The sequence below is a fragment of the Grampus griseus genome (genome assembly GCF_964374135.1).
Source record: "Grampus griseus genome assembly, chromosome: 11".
NCBI lineage: Eukaryota > Metazoa > Chordata > Mammalia > Artiodactyla > Delphinidae > Grampus > Grampus griseus.
In genome coordinates, this window is record NC_139005.1 from 71,466,078 (window position 1) to 71,490,649 (window position 24,572).

The 24,572-nt window shown below is 37.4% G+C and overlaps 1 protein-coding gene across 4 annotated transcripts in view; it reads right to left on the reverse strand.

Annotated features, from left to right (window-relative positions):
• The window catches only part of KITLG (KIT ligand), a 93,266-nt gene that overhangs the window by 11,450 nt on the left and 57,244 nt on the right, over nt 1-24,572 (reverse strand). For 3 of the 4 annotated variants that reach the window (XM_082666575.1, XM_082666574.1, XM_082666573.1), the window contains 5 exons: nt 11,415-11,585; nt 9,959-10,118; nt 9,438-9,521; nt 645-754; nt 198-265 (listed from right to left, as the gene is read on the reverse strand). In XM_082666575.1, coding sequence (XP_082522701.1) covers nt 198-265; nt 645-754; nt 9,438-9,521; nt 9,959-10,118; nt 11,415-11,585 — 593 coding nt within the window. The remainder of the gene's footprint in view (nt 1-197; nt 266-644; nt 755-9,437; nt 9,522-9,958; nt 10,119-11,414; nt 11,586-24,572) is intronic. The other variant, XM_082666576.1, reaches the window with a different exon arrangement.

Genomic DNA, 24,572 nt, shown 5'->3' on the forward strand with positions numbered 1-24,572 from the left:
GTATTTCCCAAGTAAATGGAGATGTAGGATTGAAGAGACAAGGAGAGATCAGAAATGTGGATAAAACTTGGAAGACATCAGTTGGGAGCTGCCACCATAAGAGTGAAACACTTCTTAAAGATGTTATGAGCACATGCACGGTATGTGAAGTGGCAAGGTCAAGCTTACTTATGCACACATTTAGTAAAACAAAATACCTTATCTCATTATCCTCTTCATTAATCTGTATATTTTCAACTGCCCTTGTAAGATTTGGTTGTTTCTTCTGGGAAAAGAACAGTGATATATACATATATTATAAAAATATCAATATATCATGTACTATTTAAGAGGTAAACAGTCTCCACTTCTATGTTTTCATCAGCATGCAGCATATAAAAATACTTTTGCAATAAGAAATTATGAAAAATGCACGGTTTTATCAACTCAGCATTTTTAGGATGTTGGAGATGAAAGAATAATAAAGAAACTGAAAGATTTAAATAGTAATCAAATGAAAAATATTGTTTTCTTGGTAGGATCCTTTCTTAGAAAAGGGCAGTTTGTTAGCTAATCATTGATGTAATATAGTATGAACAAATAAATATATAAAGTTCAGAAATTTTGTGATCAAGGGGAAAGAAAAAAAGAATAGCAACACTTACCTTCCAGTATAAGGCTCCAACAGCAAACCCAATTATAAGAGAAAAGAATGCCGGCAATGCTACGGCTGCCCATTGTAGGCTGGAGTCTTCAATGGGATTTGAGGCCTTCCCTGTAATTTAAACAGTACAGTGGTGAACACAGTACCTCCATGCCAGAGGTTTTGCTCTTATCCTGTGGTTGTTCCCAACTGTTTCCGAAATGTACTCTTGACCTATCTGTTTAAAATATTTAAAATGCTGATTTTCCTGCTTGCAATGCAAGTCCATGTAGTCTCCAAAAGATACAAGTTGAAAAATGAAAGAAACACCACAGACAGAGGGCTATTTGACTTGGTTAATGCAGACCCATATGGAACACAGATGACATATACCTGCAGATGATTTCTATCATCAGGCAAATCCATCTTCCATGCCTTTATCTTCTAATATCTTCTCACTTTCTCACACTTCACATCTTGCCAAGAAATTTTAAAGAAGACATTTTGCAACCCGGATCAAGGTCTGGATGCATGCCTCGAGCTATGTTTGGCCTGCCTCAAATATTAAGTTAATACCTGTACATTGTGGTTAGAGTACTTTTAGGGACCTCAAGTTTAGAATTATGGTGTCTCCTCATCACATCTTCAGCTGACATTTATTGGATGCCAGGTAGGGCCCCGAACTGTACCATGGAGTAAAGGTTTGAATTTTCAGACTTTCTGTGTTCGAAAGTCTGAGACTACTGAACATGAAAGAATGGCTGGAAGTACCAGTGTCTCCTTAAGCTGACTCTAAATATGTAATTTAGTGAGAGAGAAGACACACACATGAGTTTAACTTGGGACACCTCCCTTCACCCTGCTTTGCTCTTCCATGAGAAGCAGAATGATTCAGGAATTAAACAACACATCTCCCCCAAGCGTCTCTTGTTCCCAACACAAAACTTAACATTTTGACAGATTTTTCTGTCTATCTCCTTACAAGGAACAGCTTAGTTGTTTGAAAACATTGACACATATGTGTCAACTTGTAAGAGTTAAACTTTCAGTTTTCTGTTGAAGATGTAATACAGTTAGAAATTGTACACTTTCAACAATCGTATGATCAAAATGTAAACCAATCCAAGGGAAAGTGACTGTTTTGGGCTATGATATTTTGCAATGATACTTGGGTACTGTGTCAGCCTATAGTCACCTATTTAACATATAAAATACCTAAAGTACATGATATAAAAGAACCAAACCACTGTATGTGTATCAGCGTTTAAGATGGAAAAATAAACTCATAGATTTAACCGAAGAGGCAAGAAACAAATGTTATCTATTATAGTGAGAACAGAAATTGCCCATTTCCCTACCATTGGTAAACCTGGTACAGGAAATTCATTAATTCTATGATTCTTATGTTTCCAAAGAGGCTCTCAAAACAGTAAGTCTGTGTGTGTGTGCTGGGGTAGGAAATGGGGGGGGGATGTAGTGAGTCATGGGTGTCCCTTATCCTAAGGGACATTGGGTAAAGTGGAATCTTCCATTCACGTAACCATGGATCACTTCCTTAAGACTAGACTGACAGCTCTTTTGGCCCACCTCACATCCTATAACCCCATGGGAAATATGTTTTAGGCATCTTAAATTAAAGCTCAACATGAATTCTATCACCAAATTAAGGCTTAGTTATAAAATGGGATTTGGCATAACTGAAGTAATACTGTTATTCCAATAATATAGCTATTTTAAGGGTTATATAAGATTATGTGTACTTGTCAGGGATTTTACTACCATTTATAAAGGTGTTTTCTATGAGGAAATGGATTTGGAGTTAACACGCAATTCTGACCGTTTTAGAAATGCTTATATCGTTATCTGTAAATAATTTGGCTGTTTGTGTTTATATTCCAGTGACATGTTTGAATTCTCCTTGATGGCCAACCCACGATGGCCCACACTGTCTATTGGGATTGCTGGCATGTGATTATGATTTGGCCAGGTGACATACATAGACATGTACAGAGAGAACAAAGAAAGCTATTAATATTTTGTCCCCAGCTCCAATGGAAAACTAATGAGCTAAGATGGTGCTATGGAGAACTCCATTACCTATGTTTGGGCAGCCAGATGCCCCAGAATCAAGGCAGCTAAAACCCTGCTCTTCTTGTTCTATCCAAAAGCCAAATCTTGAACTGCATCGATCAGACCAGAGGAAAGACCACACCCACCAGCAATAAGCAAAAGGAGCTTACTACAGAGTGAGGTGTTCTGGGACTCCCCACTCAAAATCTTTCTCAGGTAGGAGGACAGCCCCTGAGGGAGGTGTTTCTTTAGAGGCTAAAGAAAGCTCACCTCCCTCTACCAGAGCACTGTGACTTTTTAACCACTTTAAACTTCCACCCCTAGGACTATGGCCCTGAACAAAGTTCTGGAATCTGACTAACACGCAGCAGCAGTCCTCCGGCAGGAGAGAGGGAGGGAGAAGGGAGGGGGTCAGACCCACAGGAACTGCACCTCCCTCCCACAGAGGTGTCACCTCACTTTGCTTATTTCTCTTGTTAATGCAAATGGCTTCACAGCCAGGCCTTGGCTAACTCTTCAGTGATCCTGCCAATTCCTCTTCCAGGGAGAGAAAAATTGATGTTATCAGAAAAGGCTTGCTTACGCCTCCAGGGCATAATACTTACTACTGCTGCTATCAGCCAGGGATCAATGAGATCTGAATTATGTGCCTCAAGGCCCATATGAAGGGTATTAGGGCCAAAGCTTTTCTTTTATGAAAAGATCGCCCCAGAAAGTGTATGGGGTGGTGGAGCTCATCTGGACAGGATTTGAGTAATCCCAAATTCCTGGGTTGTTTTCATGTTAATTGTATCATTATTATGAAAGCTGTCCACAGTTCAAAATTTGTGGGAACTGATTTGTGTGGTTTGACTAATAACATCAGACATCTCTACAAACGCAGAACACAAACTGTGCAACAATTTTGCTGAACTCCTTTGTAGAGTAAGTCTGCTTATGGGGACCATGCCTATGAACATGGCTCTCTCCTTGGTCCTTAAAAAGTATGCAACTCAGTATTCTCTCCCTTGATTCAGGTTCAAAGCTCACCGCAGGCTTGCTGGCACTTCAAAGCTCACCACTGACCCAGCCTCGGTGCTAGATCTCATTGTTCTAATAATTAATGATGAACATGTACTATACATCAAGCACGGCTCCAAGTATACATGTGCTAACTCATTTAAAACTCACAGAAGGGCTTCCCTGGTGGCGCAGTGGTTGAGAGTCCGCCTGCCGATGCAGGGGACACGGGTTCGTACCTCGGTCCGGGAGGATCCCACATGCCACGGAGCGGCTGGGCCCGTGAGCCATGGCCGCTGAGCCTGCACGTCCAGAGGCTGTGCTCCGCAACGCGAGAGGCCACAGCAGTGAGAGGCCCCCGTGCCGCAAAAAAAACAAAAACAAAAACTCACAGAAAACCTGTGGAGAGATTATCAACCTCCATTTGATTGAGGATTCCAGAGATTAAGACAGTTGCCCAAGGTCACATAGCTAGCCAAGGTCTAGAGCTGGGATATAAACCCAGGCAGTGTGACTCAAGACTGTCTGGAAGATGAGTAAGTTAATGCCAAAGTAAGGATTTTCTTCTCTATTAATTATTTAAATATACTATCTGTAAGAATCTCAATCATTTTAAAGACATCCTTTTAGCTTGGTACTAAGGATATTACTGTAACTTTGAAAACACAGTTCCCTTTGGATAACTTATACACTTTTACATTATCCCATGATTTTCCCTTATAAGCTACAGAGAGGGCATTACACCTCTGGATTCCTCCTTCATATGCACTGGTCCTCTGGCCAGCCTGGCCACATTTGGGGTCTGTCTTATCCCTGAAAACCAGCATGCTTTCTTCAAGTTTCCCTGACCCTACTCCCGAAAAAGTCTTACCTCCTTTATGCTACAACTAAAAGCTTTTACATACTTCTATTATACATATTATATTATAAATAATATATATTATAAAATACTATGACTTTTTATTTGTGTCTGTTTCTCCTATGAGAATGTACACCACATAAGAGCTAGTCTTGTGCATGGGTATCTAAGTGCCATATTCATTCATGAGTGACAACACCTGGCCAAAAGCTGATTAGGCAAGACCCATATTTTTTACAAAAAGGAAGAAAAAAGAAAGGAAAACAAAAAAGAAGACTGGTCATTCATGTTGCAATTTAAAAAGTACCTATAAACTCAGAGGTACAGGACCAAATAGGTGTTTTATATTCAGTTTGTCTTTTAAAGTAAGTAGAAAAGACTTTTTCTTCCAACCATGATTACAGCATATTAGCCTTCCCAACTTAAATAATTATTATACTAAACAAATTATACGAGGCAGCTATTTTCAGACATCAGCCAAGAGGCAGCCCAAGAGTGTAATCCCCGAGAGAGGAAAAAACACACGTGGTAAGGCTCACGACTGTCCTGATTTTCTGGCTGGGAGGCACCTTCAGACTTAGTAGTCTCACTGAGGTAGGGAATCAGAGAATGAAGTTCAGGGTTGCTGCCCTAGCTGGAGTTTATGAGGCAGGGTTATTTGTGGGAAAGGAGCTGTGCAGAACAGGAGCGGTAGAAGTCTCTGGAGGAGTCTCCTTAAGTCATTGGTTGACTAATAAGCTGTACAGGCACAGGGAACGACTTCACAAAACCTGGCAATAAACAATGCCCGGGAAGCTATGACTTTAACAGAGACCCTGGCAGTCAATTCAGAGACGAAGGAGTTCTGACAAGCAAGAATGGAGAGATTTTCCAGGTACTCAAGAAACATCTCAGAAACTCTGTGCCTTAGAAATAAAGCTACTCTCTCGCCTCCCTCTAAGAAAGCTTAAAAAACATGACTGGGAAGGAAAATAAATCTGATCTGCTAGGAATTGAACTGCCTACCAGTAAAAAAAACTCAAAAGTCTCTGAAGGAATGCTACAAAATCCAGATATTCAACAACATAATATCCATAATATCCAACATATGTTCAAAAATTACTAGCCATCTAAAGAGAAATGTGACCCATAATCAGGGAGAAAAAAATCAGTTAACAGAAACCAAGCTGGGATGACCTACATGTTGAAATTAGGAGATAAGAACTTTAGAGCAGCTGTTATAACTATATCCAAGGGCCAAAAAACAAAATATTGTTATAATGAATATGCAGATGAAAAATCTCAGCAGAAAAATGTAAAATATAAAAAGAAGCGAATGGAAATTCTAGAATACAAAGTACAAACTTAGAAATGAAAAGATACACTGGAATCAAACCTGCAGACTGTATACCACCAAGAGTGAACCCTATGTAAACTATGGACTGTGGGTGATTATGATGTGTCCATGTAGATTCATCAACTGTAACAACTGGACCACTCTAGTGGAGGATGTTGATAATGGGGGAGGCTATGGGTATGTGGTGGTAGGGGGTATGTAAGAAAATCTCTGCACCGTCCCCTCAATTTTGCTGTGAACCTTAAACTGCTCTAAAACAATAAAGTCTTAATAAAAAAAAAATTTAATGGCAAAATGAAAATTTACTGGAAGAAAAATTTAGATTAGAGATGTCAGAAAAGCCGGGGAACTTGAAAACAGATAGGTTGAAATTATTCACTTTGAAGACTAGAGAGAAGAGAGGTTGGAAAAAAAACCAAACTGAACAAAACCTCTATGATCTGTGAGACTGATATTATCAAATTGCCTAACATATATGGGATTGGTACATGTGTGATTCTACATGTGTGTGATTCCTCTCAAAAGGAGCTGAGAATGAAGAAAAAAATGTTTGGAAAAATTATGGCCAAATTTCCCCCAAATTTGAGGAAAATAAGCTTACGTATCCAAGAAGCTTGGCAAACAACAAGAAAACCACTCCTAGGTGCATCTTTTTTAAACTCCTAAACAGAAGAAAATTTTGAAAGGCAGAGGGGAAAAATGATCCAGTACATACAAGGGAAAACATCATACAAATGCTGCCTGCCTTTTTGTCAGAAACAACAGAAGCACGAAGACAATGAAGCGACATCTTTAAAGGACTCAGAAAAAAAATTCTTTTAACCCAGAATTCCATGTCTAGTAAAAAGTACCTGCAATACTGAAGGCAAAGACATTTTTCAATTAAAAGAAAAAAAAATTGTTTTGGTGGCAACAGATCTGCACTACAAGAAATGCTAAAGGAAGCTCTTCAGCCAGAAAGGAATTAACACTAGACAGAAATTTGGATTTACAAGAGGGAATGAGGAGTAACAAGAAATAATAAATATGTGGGTAAATATAAAAGATTCTTTTTCCCTTCTCTTACTTTCTTTAAAAGACATATGATAGTTTAAAGTAATAATTTTAAGACTGCATTGTGGGGCTTATAACCTATGTAGATATATGTCAACACAGCACAAAAGATGGTTGTGGGCAAGTGGAACTATCCTGCTTCAAGGTTCTTATATTGTTTCTGGATGTGCTACAACATTAACTCTAAGTAGAATGTTACAAGTGAAGGTGTATGTGGTAATTCCTAAAGCAACCACAAAATGACGTCAAGAGGTGCTGTTGAAAAGCCAACAGAGTAATTAAAATAGAACACTAAAAAAAAAAAAAAATCAACACAAAAGAGGTCTGTAAAGGAGGAACAGAGTATCAACAAACAAATGGGGCCAATAACAAAATGGTAGACCCACATCCAACCATACCAATAACTGTACTAAATACAAACAGATGAAACACTGTAATTAAAAGTAAAGTACTAGATAAAATAGCAAGGCCCAACTATATCCTGTCTACACGAGATGTACTTTTAAAATAAAGACAATATGTTGAAAATGAAAGGAAGAAAAATGATATACATGAAAACAGTAAGCAGAAGAAAGGCTGGCTCTACTAATGTCAGACAAAATCCACTTCAAGACAAGAGCTCTACCAGAGTTAATATGGGATATTGCAGTAAGATATAAAGGTCACTTAATCAGGGAAGACATAACAATAATAAATGTATAAGCACCTAATAGTAGACCTGCAAAACAGACGAAGCAAAAAACTCAGAACCAAAAGGAGAAATAACCAAATCCACATCCCACATGGAAAAGGAAATCCCATTTCCTTTTCCAAAAGGAAAGATTTTTAATGTCCCACTCTCAGTAGGTAATAAAAAATTAGACAAAAAACTTAATAAGGATATAGAAGATCTAAACAACACTATCAACTACTTGGATTAAATCTGAGAATGCTACACCCAAAACTTAAATAATACTCATAAAATGTCTCAATAAATTTCAAAAGATTACAGTGTATGTTCTCTGACAATAGTGGAGTTAATAATAAGATATCTAGAAAAAACACATATTTTTAGACAACAACCCACTTTTATATTACCCATGAATCAAAGAAGAAATCACAAGGAGAATTAAAAGAAGTATTTTAAAGGTATGATAATGGAAACACAACATATCAGAATGTGTAGAATATAGCCAAAGCTGCTTTTAATGAAATTTATATATGTGCTTATATTACAAAAGAAGATGGTTTAGAGTCAATGATCTACTTTTTCTACCTTAAGAACTTAAGAAGTTAGAACAAATTGAGCAAATTAAACCCAAAGTAGAAGTAGGGAAATAATAAAGATAAGATTAGAAATCAGTGAAATACAAACAGAATTTAAGAAGACAAAATTTCTTCTTTGGAAAGATTAATAAAATTCATAGTTAGTAGGAAAGACCTTAACTGACTAACATACAAAGTGTCTCTTCAAAACTTTTCAGATCCAATGTGTTATGTGATTCAGAATTTTAGATCTTAGAAGGTTTGGTCCTGTAAATATTGTATATTATATAATATTTTCAATGAGGTCTGGGTAGTACCCTATAATCAAACACATTAATATTTCCTAGTGAAATGCATAGATATTCACCTTTAGAAAGATAAATATTATAAATAGCTTCATCACAATTCAGGTCAGGTTTTGTTGGCAAAAAATCCAAAACAAATTGGATTTTAGAGCTTTTTCTTTTAATTTCTGAATTGTAGCATTGCTATTGTGGATTTGTATTAAATTGATTACTCCTTTTTACAGATAGGTCTTTGATGTCCTTGAACATATGAGAGTGCCCCATTACTAAGTCTTAAGGGATGGTTTTCTTAGCTAAGATCAAAGGATGAATTTTTTCCCCCTACAGTTGCCATGAGGCTAGAGGATCAGGATACTTAGTAAATCCAATGACCTTTATAGTGACCTTTGCCTCCATTTGAAAAAAAGACATTAGACTTCCAGGTAACTGGGTTCTTCTTCACCACCGAGGACAGAAATCTCAGAGAAAGAATATTCTCCCCTAACATGTAATTTTATAGTAAAATAACAAAAATCATCAAATTTCCAAACACACAATAGTAAATAGTGATATACACAACAAAACAGAAAATATCCTTGGAATTTTATAAAACCAGCACTTGTATTTTCCACTTTAAAAGTCATTTTCGTCAGGCAAATTCTACGCGAAATATACTTTAAGTCAACAATGAAAAAAGTTCATAAATCATACATCTAAAAGTAATTTTATGCCTTATTTAAAATAATCTTAGCAGAAAATTTATTGCCCCGATTAAACATTATCTCTAGCTATAGGGAAATCCAATTGTACAAACCTAATATTTAATTCTCAGGAAGATCATAAGAGGAAGAATAGCAACAGAACAGCGTTAATAGTAATGATTGTAAAAATTTCCTTTAAAGCCCATGCAATACTCCTACAGATGCTAATTGGAGCCATGCATGCATTAAATCAGATACATGTACTTACTATTACTGCTACTGCTGTCATTCCTAAGGGAACTGGCTGCAACAGGGGGTAACATAAATGGTTTTGTGACACTGACTCTGGAATCTAAATAGAAAGCAATAATGTGTCAGTGTTGCATGGTGATTTACATAAATTACAGAGTCCTCAAAAGGTGAAGTGCAATATCAGAGTACTTTCCAGGTCTGCTTCCCAAATCTAGATTATTCAGATTTGAGAAGGGGACATTAAGAAGACTGGAGGTGAAGAATAATATAATTGTACGTTACTAGCAAATATCAGATAAAAATATGACTATCTCATATATTGTTTACTCATGCACAATAAGTGTTGTTTTGGCTTGAACACCAACAAATCTACAACTGTTTGTTTCTTTCATGCCACTGATATTTGCTTTTATATTAGACATACACACATCTTTCCCTAGCTACACATATATTTGAGTCAAAGGTAGATTCTTACCTATACATATAAGACTCAAACTTGCTTTTTATACTTGTATTAGAAATGCTTATATGTCTTACCTTTTTCAGGACTTGATGTTGAAGACATCACACATTCACTAGTTTTAGAAGCCACCATCTTCAAGTCCTTGAAGGCATCGATGGATTTATTAAAAATTCCAAAGAATTTTTCAGGAGTAAACAGCCTAGGTTCTGGGCTCTTAGATGATTTTTTTACATTCTAGAAGAAGAAAAAAAATAGGATTATATTTTTCAAATAGTCTATAGATTTAACTGATGTCAAGGTAATAGACTATAAATGTGTCCTTGAAAGATTCAAGTGAAACGGACACTTTTAGACAACTGTTTTAACACATATAATTCAAATTTGTACTGCAGGGTAAATGATCCCATCCAGTTCAGTCTGAGGCTCAACTCCGGATAAAAGGAAGAGGGTGGTGGTGAGGGTGAGAAAGGTGAATACAACATCATAACAATGAAATAATCCTAACAACAAATTACAGACACTGTTCTTTAGAGATGCTCATTAAAATTATTACTCCTCATTAAAAAAAAATACCCCTCCATTAATACATGCTCCAAATAGTCAATAATTTAAAAGTCTGACGATAATAAGTACTGGCAAGGACATGGAGCAGAGGGGTCTCTTATAAGTCACTGGAATGCCATAAATTGGCACATTTGATGTTACCTAGTAAAGTTGGACATGCGCCCATCCTGTGACCCAGAAATTCCACTTCTAGGTAAATACTCTGAGGAAGCTCTTGCACAACTGCACCAAGAGGCATATAAGAAAGTTATTCCCAGCAGTGTTTATAAACCCTTACACCAATAAACAGGAGAGTGGTTTAATAAACAGTGGTGTATTGAATCAATGGAATGCTCTATAAACAGTAAAAACACACACACACACACACACAAAACTACAGCTTTATGTGGATATATCTTATAAACATAACGCAGAGTGAAAGAAGCAAGTCTCAAAAGAATAAAAAGAGTATGATTTTCTATAAAATCCTCCAAACAAGTCAAAGCTCTATTTTAGGAATTCATAAATACATGATTATAAATAAAAGCAGGTAATAATAAGAGTTAACACCTATGTAGCACTTACTATGTACTACTCTATGATTAGTAAACGGACATTCTCTGGTATTTGGAATGCTCTTCCAGACACTGCCATTTACTGACCACCTAACTCATCTTTCATGCCCCAATGCGTATGTTATTTCCTTCATGATACCTCGTCTAATATACCCTACTTTTTGTGACCTCTACTTCTTATCAATGCCATTAGCACACTATTTGTACTGATACGATTAGCACTCTATTTGTACTGATACGATTGACATAAAAAGAGATGTTAACTCTAAGAGATGTGCTCATCTTAAAAATTTTTTAATTAAAAATTTATAAATTAGAAATCTCACAAATATGCCCCCATCCCAGCCATGACCAATCAGCACAGGTTTTAGAGAAGAGTAATAAAAAGCAATCCCAATGAATACAAAGTTACCTCAAATGAGTGTTCTTCCATGCACTCCACAAGGTCATCGACTATTTTCACAAGTTTGTCTATGATAGAGTAATTACTCAAGCCTTCAGAAATATTTGAAAACTTGTCCAGAAGATCAGTCAAGCTGACTGACAATTGTTCCACCATCTCGCTTATCCAACAATGACTAGGCTGTAAGAAATTGAAAGAAAAGAAGATAAAGCACCTATTTTAAGTACAGGTGGATTACCTGTGGATTACCCTTCAAAGCCATCAATGTTTCAGTAATGGACTCCCGGACAAAGGATTTCCTTATATCAGAACAGGTTAGTTCTTATGTTTTGTTTAAGTCATACCCAACATCTGTTTCAAAATTTACAAATGCATAAAGATCAGAGGAAACTGTTGATGGTAAAGATTTTGCTCTTCCATGGAAGTAAAATTAAGACAAGAGCCAAGACAGAGTCCTTGACAAGGTTCAGATACTAATGGAATTTAAAAGAATTTTAGGCCCAGAGGAAACTACAAAAAAATTATTGTGGGAGAGAGTCCTAGTCTTCAAGGAACTTCCAGTCTTTTGGTGAATTGGAAAATGAATCAGTGGATTAATAATAGATTATTTTTCTAAAGACCTTGATAGATTTCAAGGCTTCTTCATAGATGAATTCTCGTGCGTGTTTTTTTTTTTTTTTTTTGCGGTACGCGGGCCTCTCACTGTTGTGGCCTCTCCCGTTGCGGAGCACAGGCTCCGGACGTGCAGGCTCAGCGGCCATGGCTCACGGGCCCAGCCGCTTCGCGGCATGTGGGATCTTCCTAGACCAGGGCACGAACCCGTGTCCCGTGCATCGGCAGGCGGACTCTCAACCACTGAGCCACCAGGGAAGCCCCCCGTGCGTGTTTAAAAAACTAAAAAGTAGCCCTGGCAGAATGTGGTCTGAGAGAGAAGCACGTTTGCCTTAGTGGCAGGACCAGCTACATAATTTGTGTGGCCAATGGCAAAATGGAAATGTATTTATTGTTCAAAAACATGTTCAAAAAAATGATTAAGAGTTTCAAGATGGCGACAGCAGAGCATGAAACCAAGCATGGAGCCCACTCCCCATGAAGCCAGACCTGCCCACTGGTTAGAAGCTCAAGCCTTGGAGTCAGATATAACTGGGTTCAGTTCTGGCTGAGACTCCAGACAAGCTACATAAATTTTCTGAACCTCACTTTGCCTCTCTATAGAATGGGAATAATGGAAACAAGGTAGTTTTGAGGAGATGAGGTACATAATTTGAATGTAAATTTCATGAAGGCAGTATTTTTATAAAATCTTGTTCCCTACAGTGTCTCCTGGGGCCTAGAACAGTGTCTGTCATATGGGAGTTGCTCAGAAACTAATTGCTGAACTGATGTAGGTGTGATTAAAAAATGAATGAGAGGGGCTTACCTGGTGGCGCAGTGGTTAAGAATCCGCCTGCCAATGCAGGGGACACGGGTTCAAGCCCTGGTCCGGGAAGATCCCACTGGCCACAGAACAACTAAGCCCATGAGCCACAACTACTGAGCCTGTGCTCTAGAGCCTGCAAGCCACAACTACTGAGCTTGTGTGCCACAACTACTGAAGCCCACGTGCCTAGAGCCTGTGCTCTGCAAGAAGAGAAGCCACCGCAATGAGAAGCCCACACAATGAAGAGTAGCCACCGCTCACGGCAACTAAAGAAAGCCCGTGCACAGCAACGAAGACCCAAAGCAGCCAAAAATAAAAAATAAATTAAAAAATAAAAATGAATGAGAAAAAATACTCCATCATAGGGGTCCATGTTTTTCTGGAAAGGGCTAGATGGTAAATATTTTAGGCTTTCTATGCCAAGAGGCAAAAATCAAGGATATTGTGTAGGTCCATTTATACAAGAGAAAATAAATTTCCACAGTTTCTTTTATTACAAAGTTTAAAAGGTAATGATTATATTTGAATATAATTTCTTTTGCATAATAATTGAATTTAGGGCTTCCCTGGTGGCGCAGTGGTTAAGAATTCGCCTGGCGATGCAGGGGACATGGGTTTGAGCCCTGGTCCGGGAAGATCCCACATGCCGTGGAGTAACTAAGCCCGTGCACCACAACTACTGAGCCTGAGCTCTAGAGCCTGTGATCCACAACTACTGAAGCCTGCGTGCCTAGAGCCCGTGCTCCGCAACAAGAGAAGCCACCACAATGAGAAGCCTGCGCACTGCAACAAAGAGTAGCCCCCACTCTCAGCAACTAGAGAAAACCCTTTTTGCATGCAGCAGCGAAGACCCAGTGCAGCCAAAAATTAAATAAATGAATAAATAAACTTAAAAAAATTTTTAATTTCTTTTGTAATACAGGTCTACCAGTAAAAAGAATGGAATGCTTTATATTGGGTCAACATTTTGCTTGGGGTTAAAAGCATTCTCTACCATCAAGTAGACTGTAAAGGTTTATCTGTAAAAAACAAACTCAGCTACCTGTCCATATAAAAGTAGGCAGCAGACTGGATCTGGCCTATAGGGTATAGTTTGCCAACCCCTGCTATAAATGGCTGTGGATCAATAAAGGTTTAGATTATTAGGAAAAACTTCTTAGTATGTTAGAATGGATTATAATTTTTTTAAATTAATGTGACATCACTTAAAATATAATCATTGGTCATAAATTCACATACTTGGTATACTGTAACGTTATCTTCTCTCTTATAAAGATCTTTAAAGTAAAGGTCCTGATTTATTTTTTTAACTCTGTTAAAATGTTATACTGAGAAAAATAAGGTAATTATTGGCAAAGATAAAATGGCCTTGGCTTATTAAGATCCTAAATAATTTAAAATGACTCCTATTGTAATAAAAATGTTGTAATCAGAGAGAGTAACTGATGCCATGTAAAACGAATAAAACCACTAAACTTTCTTTCTTTACCTACCAGCAGAATATCTCTGTGGGGGAAGGTCGAGTAATTTATGTATTCTAAATTATACAAGAGGGCCATTTTACATTTATTTAACAGAACAGTTTTAATTAATATGATTCAGCTGAAAGGGAAACTGGCTTATCTACAGATAGGTAAGCTGCAATTTCTGGAAGCATTAAATGCCATTCAAAACTTTTAGGGAGTGTTGGCTCTGGCTTCAGATAAGTAGAATAAACAAACCCCTAAATGGGAATTAGTTCAATTAGGCCATTTCATTTGACACATCAACCAAGTTCTCAAAGACTGTGTTTCCAAAACATGTTGAGAATGAACTCTTTGTTTTGTAAAATTAACGCTTATCTCAAGCATATGCAAGTTCATATTTGCATCGTTAACAAGTCTCTTTACAAGCTGTCAGTCTTTCTTTTGGGGCTGACTGCTCTCCAAGTTTCCGCCTGTTTAGACAGTGATAATTCCCTTTAGATAGTCAGCCCTATCAGCAAGGGGCAGATTTCCTAGGATATAGGAAACAACACATTCTGTAAATACGCCTTAATAGTACTTATTCGGTAGAACAGCCTTCACCAATTCGTTCATTCCGTTGAAATTGTGCAAATTTTTCCATGGCAAGCAGATCTCATGTATTAATCTTTTCAAACTCTGTCCTTGCTCCACTTTGGGAATAAGCTTGCCTGTCCTCTCAGATCCTCTGATGTGTAGGAACCAAAATCAAATTCCCTTGTTCTGAACTAAGGTACTCCTTTTGTTTCTGTGGTCTTTGCCTTAAATGAACAGATTGGTTTTTTTGTTGCTGTTGTTTCTTTTTGGTTTTGTTTTTTGTTGCTTTTTTGTGGTTAAAGCAGAAAAGAGTTTGTTTGTATGTTTCTTATTTTTAACTGGGAACTCGGGGGTGCTTACTGCCACTTCTGTTTGTCTCTATTTTCAAATGAACTCTATGTTTACATTCCATATTCAAGTTCTTATTTAACTATGACTACTCGCCCCATGGCCACCCACCCTTGTTTTCACATACCTAATCAACAGTCCAAGCAATCAACTTTTCCCAGTAACATTTTCAACCCTAAACCTCTAATTTCTTAGTTAAATCCTGCCTAGCCCAATAGCTGCCCTTTTAGAAGGACATTGAGTCAATGTCCAATTGACTCAAAAAAATTGAGTCAATTTTTATGAAAAATTCGTTGATATTTGATATAAACTTCTGGACTACACTGCTGAAAAATATATTTCTAAACGTCTTTAACTGTATTTCATTCATTATTCATTCTTGGAAAAGACTAATCCAAAGTTCTTTCTTGTCACTAAATTTGTTTAAACAGTTATATTTTAGCTTTTAAAGATTATTGGATTTATTAAAGATAAAATTGAGGTAAACAATATTAAATATTAGCCAGTTTTAACTCATCTGCCTGCAAGAAAGGAAACCAGTTTTGACAAGAATATCAAGCAGTTTCGCATTTTCTTTTTAATTAAATATAGTCAATGATTTGCAGAGAGAACAAAACTCAGTGAACTAAATATTTCATTTCTGAGATGATAGGAAGTCTCTCTGTTTTTCACCTCTTCCAAGATTATGATTAGGAAATAGATAATTAAAAGTTTGAGGGTCACAAATTTAATTTTTTCCTTTACCTTAATAACAGGCATTATTGTCACTCTTTATCTTTCAGAGACCATTTTAAACAAATAGTTTTATATAAATATTAACTCACAACATATATCAGAAGAATGTAAGCTATACATAATGTTCTTTATTTCACTAGAAGAATGTGAAGAATTAATAAAGTTGATAAAGTCACCCAGGATGTCAAAGAGGTGATGTAAGGAGTACCTTTCAAATTCCTGAAGTACACATAATTTAATGTTTTATTCGCCCATATACATACAAAAAGAAATATAGTTTTTGCTTTGAAAAACTCCAAACTCCTTAACTCCATACTCTTAATTTCTTACCTTCTTTCTTGGTAGCCTCTGTCTTACATTTTCTGGGTCAATTATAGCAGCTCTATTTAGGACTACTGGAGCAACACATGCTTTCTATTCATCTTTGTATGTGTGTGTATATATATATATATTATATATGTAATGTATATATATATATACACATACATATATATATACACACACACACATATAACATGTATCATTCTAGAATGCTAACTGAATCAATGATATTGACTCATTGTCCTTGACCTGCTAGCATGCCACCACAGAAGATCTGGGTAAAAACTGTGAACTTCCTAAGGGATTTTAAAATACCATAAGCACCAAATTAATGATTTAACAATTAAAGATATAAAAACTACTACAATTGAAAGCATTCTAAACATAACCAGGAATATGACCGCTTCCAAAAACCAACAATGAAAATTTAAAATAGATGATATATGAATTTCATAAGATGTATGACATAATACCTCTGTGGACCCAGAACTGGTAAATTTGAGTCGCTGGCTGAAATAAAAACATCCTGGGGACTTGCTAAATCTGGCCTGCTTTCTCATCTCCATCCCCTGCTTCATTTAAGAAACTGTTCCGGTTTAATAGTAGAAAACATTTGACACACTCTTCCACATCAGTCTTAGATGAAGAGAGAGTCCCTAAGAGCAGTCACCATAAGCCTTTTGGAATTAAAATCTGAAAGTGGACAAAACATACTCTAACATTTCTTCATGGATGCACTTGGCACTACTTTTCCATTTGGAAACTGTCTTAGATACGTGTCTGCTTCGTTAGTGGGCCTCATGGAGTTGTCTGCACTGTGAGGGATTTCTCCACAACGGAGCTGGGGTAAAATATCCATTAGAGACTCAGAGGGAGGAGAGGCCTGGCTCATAAGCTACGAGGCTTCTGAGGAATAGTCACAGTCGGTCTTCACTCCATCTTCTAATCCAACCAATCGAATTACCAGGATTACCACCCAGTTTGATCGCTTTTGTTTTGTTTTCTTTAATGAGTGTCAACCCTCAATCTTGCCAGAATTAGAGAAATAGAGGTATGGATGCCCAGGGTACAAAAGCATTCCTTTCTTTCCTCTTGTGCTTCTAGCATTTACCTACTGGCTGGGCAGACAAAAGAATCTAGAGCCATGCCACTGGAATCACAATGGTTTAGATCTGGAAGAAATGCTGAAGACCATCTGGTCCAGTCCCACCAATTTCATAACTGAGAAAACCAAGGCCTAAAGCAGTGAAGTTGCTTGCCAAGATTACACAACAAACTTAAATATTAGAAACCAAGACTCCCAAGCACTCGTCTAGTTCTTTTATCAGTGAATACAGTCAAAGCACATACAGCTGAAGTATTTTCTTCTGCTGGGCTCTCCATGACTCATGTGGTCTCACATCTGGACGAGGCACACTGGTCCTTAACCTCAAGAGATTTCTTAAGAACTGGAAGTGGCTCTGTCTCATTTCAATGAATCCAGAGCTATACTACGGAAAGAAAATTTCTCCCAGCAATCGTTGCAACCAAAGAGCAAATGCTAATCGCCTTTAGCGAACTCTCTCTGGTTTTTACTCTTAGGGCTAGAAAGCTGACACTCCCTGCCACTCTCAAACATTCCATGGGCAGGCAGATTTAAAACATTCCTACAATAACACTTTGTAAAATATTGTGCGCTCACATTACTACTGTAGAGTCTCCAAAATCTTAACTCCCTTTTAGATGAGCTGGGTTTTGTCATTTATTTTAGTCTTCTGTCTAAACAATTAATTTGGGTTTTCAGTGTTCACTGTAGACATCTAACTTTGCATTTTCTTGTTTGAATTAAAGTGATGTAGAAACCTCAATCTGATTAAGATGGTAATCAGTCCAAACACTATAAATATGTGATGTTTCCCGGGGCAGGCCTATAAATGGCCTCTGAACCAGACACAAAATAGCACCATGAGGAAGGATCAGCGTGGGGAGGTGAGGGCAGCAATGATGAACTAGAGGCTGTGTCTAATTCTAACTCGGTTAACACACTTCGTGATTTTAGGCAAGTCACTTATTCAGAACTTCAGTTTCTCTATAAAATACAGGGGTCTGTCTAATCTGTGCTAGCTGATAGGGGGTCCGTTAGCCACCTTCAGCTACTTATCACTCAAAATGTGGCCAGTGTGACTGAGGAACTAAAATATTACTTTTGCTTAACTAATTCAGTCTGTTGAAAGTTAAAAAATCAATACTTGATTTGGTGACTGGAAAACTTTTAAGTATGTTTGGAAAAGCTTAGGTATGGGAATATGCATTTTCAACTGTAAACTTTATAAAAAGCTAAATGAATAAATATTTCTGATGAAAATTAATGTCTTACTGGAGTGTACTGTAGGTATGAAATACACAGTGGATTCTGAATAAATATAAAAAAATGAAAACTATCCCACTGATAATTTTATATTGATTGTAAGGTACAATGATAACATTTTGAATATATTGGACTAAATAAAATTTAATATACTTAATTTTTCCTGTTCCTTTTTATTTTTTAAAATGTAGCTACCGGACAATTTAACATTACATATGTGGCTTCTATCAGATAGTAATGGTCTAGATGTTCTGAAAGTATCTTAATATAATCACTTACTTATTAAGATGGGCCCTGTACTTTGAGAATACAAAAGAGCCACTTAAAAATCGTATTTAATCTTATATTTCATTCACTTACCTAACATTTTACACTTACTCCTTTGAAATACATACTCTATTATATGAGAGATAGAAGTAATTAAGTACAGTGTCTACTTGACTGACATCTATTTCTATAGGGAGCACATCAAATCATAGGGGAGGATTCTGAGGATCCACACTTACAAATAGTGAACTTGCCCTGCAGCCACAGCTGACTGAACAATAGTGCCCTCCTGAGCCAGATGGGTCAATCAGAAAGTCCCTCCCCAAAACTGGTAGTAATGATAGGAACTGACAACGAGTCTCTGAGCAGGGTCAAAACCAATATGTAAATGTGGGAGCTCTGGGGCAGCGATATGCCCCCCAGGTGACTGGAACAGAGAAAAATTCTGCACAGGCAAAACAGAATGAGGCAGAGCTGCAGAGAAGGGGAAAGGAAAACCTGGTAGCTTTCCAATCCCGGCTCCAGTCCCTTCATGAGGCCTGGCTGCATCCCTATCCTTGACTGGAATGCTATTCTTCAGTCTCCTTAAAATAATGGGACTTTTTTGTTTTGTTTTGTTTTGTTGGTAAAGCTTGAGTTCATTACTGTTAGTGAGAACCAAAGGAATATAAACAAATGAGATGGGCTCCTCAAGATTTGGAAATCACGCATTTTTTGCCAACAGTTAAATGTTTACTGGTAAGTAGTTTTTGAGTAGCTACTACCTGCTTAAATGGTAAGGAAATACAAAGGAGTAAAAGATTTGATCCCTAATCTTTAGATAAATACAGCAAAAAGAGAAAATATAACAACAAAATAATTGTGATGACATAGGACAATCATTGTACGTATACTATATCTTGGGTTTTTCATATCTTAATTATTTCTCACAACAGTACTTTGAGACAAGTCCATAACGCATACGATTTTAAACAGCTATGTAAGCAATATATGATCAAGTACCCCAAATGATTTGTTTCTGGACAAATTCTATAGAAATTCAGAGATAATAAACTAAAAGGTAAGGTCCACAGAGCAGATACCACATCAGTGTTGCTGACTACTTGTCCCCCACAAGCATCAAGCAGAAGCACAAAATAGGGGTGATGTCAATTTTTAGTGGCCAAATGATATGGGGAAGAGAGCATGGTCTGGAACACTAGGAAATGGTCTTATGAGAAAGAGGGTTCTTAAGTTGACCTTGGAGGCGGATGACCACTAAAATGCTTTTAGCCCCAGGGTACTGTATAATTCTGTGGGTAGAATTTGGATGAGAGGATGGGAGAAAAGAAAATTCCTAGCAAAGAGAAGTAGTACTAGGCAGCCTTGGAATTGAGAATAAGCAAGGTGATTCTAGGAGGCAGGGATGCATCTGGCTGGAGGGGCGAGTCTGTGTTGGGGAAGAACGGGTATTAAGATGAAGTGGTTTTGGTGGGGGTAAGATTAGGGAAGGTCAAGAACATCAGATTCAGGAATTTGGCTTTCAGCCTTCAATCGCTGAGAACAATGAGAAGGTTCTTGATTAAGGAAATGACTCAATAAAAGTAGCGTAACAGAAGGCTCACGGAAACCATGATTCCTCAGAATTGCATGATACAGCTCTTAGACCTAAGAGTTTTTACAAAACGCACACATATCTAAAAGAAGATAACAGTGTGACATTGAGGTGCAGATAATGTGTGATGAGTTACAGTTATTCGCCTCATCATCAAAATCTTGTAGATTCTATTCAATTGGTGCCTCAGGGAAATTACAAGTGATTACATGTTAGGGCACTTTCCTCCTTCCTTCCTTCTTCATTTTCTTTCAGCAGATAATTTATTAAGTGCCTATCATATGTTGGACACTGAGGATAGAAGAGCAAGATTATACAATGCCTGCCCTCAGGAAGTTTACAGGTGAATAGAAGATTATCAACTAAATTCCACAAATAAACGAAAGCACTACTACTCTGAGGAGTGCTATGAAAAGAGTTTCTAATAGGAGGATATGGCTTCCTCAAGGAGAGGGAAGGCTTCCTTAAAGAAGTGACATTGAAAATGAAAGAGTCAGACAAATAACAAATGCTGGAGAGGGTGTGGAGAAAAGGGAACCCTCTTACACTCTTGGTGGGAGTGTAAGTTGGTGCAGCCTCTAGGGAGAACAGCATGGAGGTTCCTCAGAAAACTAAAAATAGAGCTACCATAGGATCCAGCAAGCCCACTCCTAGGCATATACCCGGACAAAACTACAAGTCAAAAAGATACATGCACCCCTATGTTTAGAGCAGCACTATTTACAACAGCCAAGACATGGAAACAACCTAAATGTCCATCGACAAATGAATGGATAAAGAAGTGGTACATATATACAATGGAATATTACTCAGCCAGAAAAAGGAATGAAATAATGCCATTTGCAGCAACATGGATACAGCTAGAGATTATCACACTAAGTGATTAAGTCAGAAAGAGAAATACAAATACCATATGATATCCTTATATGTGGCATCTAAAATATGGCACAAATGAACCTACCTACAAAACAGAAACAGACTCACAGACATAGAGATCAGACTTGTGGTTGCCAAGGGGGAGTGGGGGAAGGAATTTGGGTTTGGTAGATGCAAACTATTACATTTAGAATGGATAAACAATAATGTCCTACTGTATAGCACAGGGAACTATATCCAGTCTCCTGGGATAAACCATGGAATGGAAAAGAATATGAAAAAAAAGAATGTCTATATGTGTATAACTGAGTCACTTTGCTGTACAGCAGCAGAGCAATCTCTGCTACAATCACAGCATTGTAAATCAACTATACTTCAATTAAAAAAGAAAACCATAGAAGGAAAAAAAAAAGAAAATGAAAGATTCAGGAGTTACCTAAACAAAAGGATTGACCAGCACTCTAGGTACAGAGAAAGGCATGCAGGAAAGGAACAGTGGCAGCAAGGAACATGTGAGGTTGAGGGACTGAACAAGAATTTGGAAAGGTGCCAGATCACGAGAACCTTGGAGGCCTTGTTTAAGGAGCTCCTTTTCCTAAGAACAACCATTCAAAGCTTATGAAGAGGAGGGGTAAAATGATCAGGTGTATTTGTTTTGTTTTGTTTTTTAAAGAAGAACCACCCTGTCTTCTAAAGAAGAGTTGAAACCTCGCATAATAAATCCTGGAATGGCGAGGGAGATGAGAATATCCCAGAGGGAGCAAACCAGGCAAAAGAAGGTGGGGACAGTTGAGATAGTAAAATCGTACAGGAAGGGTGCTACAGAGGGAAGATGGCTGGGAGGCATATTGTTAGAATAACATTATGTATGGCCAATGGCTTATTTAACCTTGTCTTTAAAAGAATAATGATTAAAAACTGACAAGACAGTAAAGACTGGTTCAGGTAAAAATCATCAATAGATGCTAAATCCACGAGAGAAATTTTGATGAAGAACTGTACATGGTCTTCAAGTGTCTCCCCAAAGATTGCTTCTTAGTTGTTAATGAGTAAATACACAGAAATGGTGGAACACCTGAACCAGGAGATCAAAACATGCAGCAAGAGAAGATGGACATTGTGTGCCTTTGGATGTGATAACCTGAGGACACGTCATCACTTAATGTAGCATCACGGCTTGGAATGCTTATTCTGAATATAATCATTAAAAAACATTAATTGTTTCAAAGAGAAATATTTTATCGAAAGGGGAGGGCTGTATAACTCAAAAATTTCATTGTCATAAAGACAAAGAAAGGCTGGGAAGTCTTAAAGTAAGATCAAAGAGACACGATGCATTAGTTTCCATGAACTTAGTGGGCTTAAAAGAGCACAAATTTATTATTTTATAGCTCTTGAGGTCAAAGTCCAAAATGGGTCTTCCTAGGCTCAAATCAAGGTGATCACAGGGGCTGTGTTTCTTCTAGTGGCTCTACAGAAGAATCCCTTTCCTCGCCTTTTCTAGCTTTTAGAGATCTCCTGCATTCCTTGGCTTGTGGCCCCTTCATCTTCAAAGCCAGTAGCGTAACATCTTCTCTCTGGTCCCTAAACTCCTGCCTCCCTCTCATAAGGATTCATGTGATCAGACTGGGCCCACCTGGATACTCCAGAATACTCTCCCCATCCCCAAATCCTTAATTACATCTGCAAAGACCCTTTTGCCATGGAAGGTAATATAGTCACAGCATGAGACATCTTTGGGGGACCATTATTCTGCCGATCATGGATGATATTAAAATGCAAATCATGATCCTAGATTAGATCTTGTACTAGAGGGAAAAAAATGCAAAAAAAAAATTTGACAAAATTGAAATACAGCCAATAGATTGAAGTATTTTAGTTACTGCTAAATTTATTGAAGCAGACAACCATACTGTGGTTATGTAAGAGAAAATCCTTAGGAAACACACACTGAAGTATTTTAGGGGTTAAACAGCCATTTTGTATGCAACTTACTCAACGGGTTTAGAAAAATAACACATGTGCACACAGAAAGCAAGCATTTAGTAAAGCAAATGAGGCAAAATGTTAAAAATAGATGAATCTGTATTAAAAGGTATATGGGTGTTCTTTAAATATTCTTATAACTTTTCTGGAAATTTGAAAGTATTTTCAAATAAAAAGAAGAAAACTGATAAATATGTAATTTAACTAAAAAGGGATGCATTTTTTTACTCAAATACCACAAGCAACTCATAGTTTATATCATTTTAGAGGGGTCAGAATGACAGCAGATGTGTGGCCCAAATTCAGCAACTCAGTTTTTGTTCTTTCTATAATAACATTACTTGTAAGTGGAAAGGGTCAGAAATGTTTAGGATTTTTTAGTTTAGGAACTTAAAGGAAATCCTAACAGTCTGACACTATTATAGTTTCAAAGAGTTTAAAATAAAATTGGTAATTATTGTTAGATTTAAATACCAACCAGTGGATCACACCCTGCTATTTGTGAGAGACAATCTGCTGGGTAATTTTCTTAAAAGACCCTTAGAAAAGTAACCTCCCCTTTTCAGGAGTATTTAGCTTATTTTTAAAACAAAAGCAAAAAATAAAGTGTATTCTACCCTATTGCTTTCTTCTGCCTAGTGCCTCTGGAAGAATTTTACTGCTCTGGCCCCAGAGAATCTTTCTGGTACCCATACTGGCTCCCACTCTACCCTCTGTTGTTTAAAGACAAAAGATACAGCAGCTGGGGCTCTGACCACTGACAAATAATCAGGGGCCTCTCCACTGGGAAACTCCTCTGGTCTTGGCAGAAACTAACATTTTAAAATGAAGGTAAAACAAAGCGTAAGACCCCCTATTTCTACCCAAAGGCCTATGCACGGGCTTGTTTTTCTTGCCAACGGCGGTAGCCAAGAACAGAGTTTCTCCAGTTGTGCCAGGACAGTGTGCCAAGACCAAATAATAGCGGACTTTTCTCAATTACAGAAACAAGAAAAAAAGAATAGGTGGCAATGAATCAGCTTTATTTTTACAAGTTTAGCGCTTGTTATCAATAACCGATACTGAAATCTATGATTTAGCACAATCTATGATTATACTAGCACAATCTATGATTTATACCAGCACAAAATAATCTATTTCGCTATTTTCAGTTTAACATTGTTTTTCAAAGAGTTGCGTGATTTCTTTGAGAGAGCTTGGCAGTCCCAGGCCTAAGTGCTTCTATAGTCAGGAG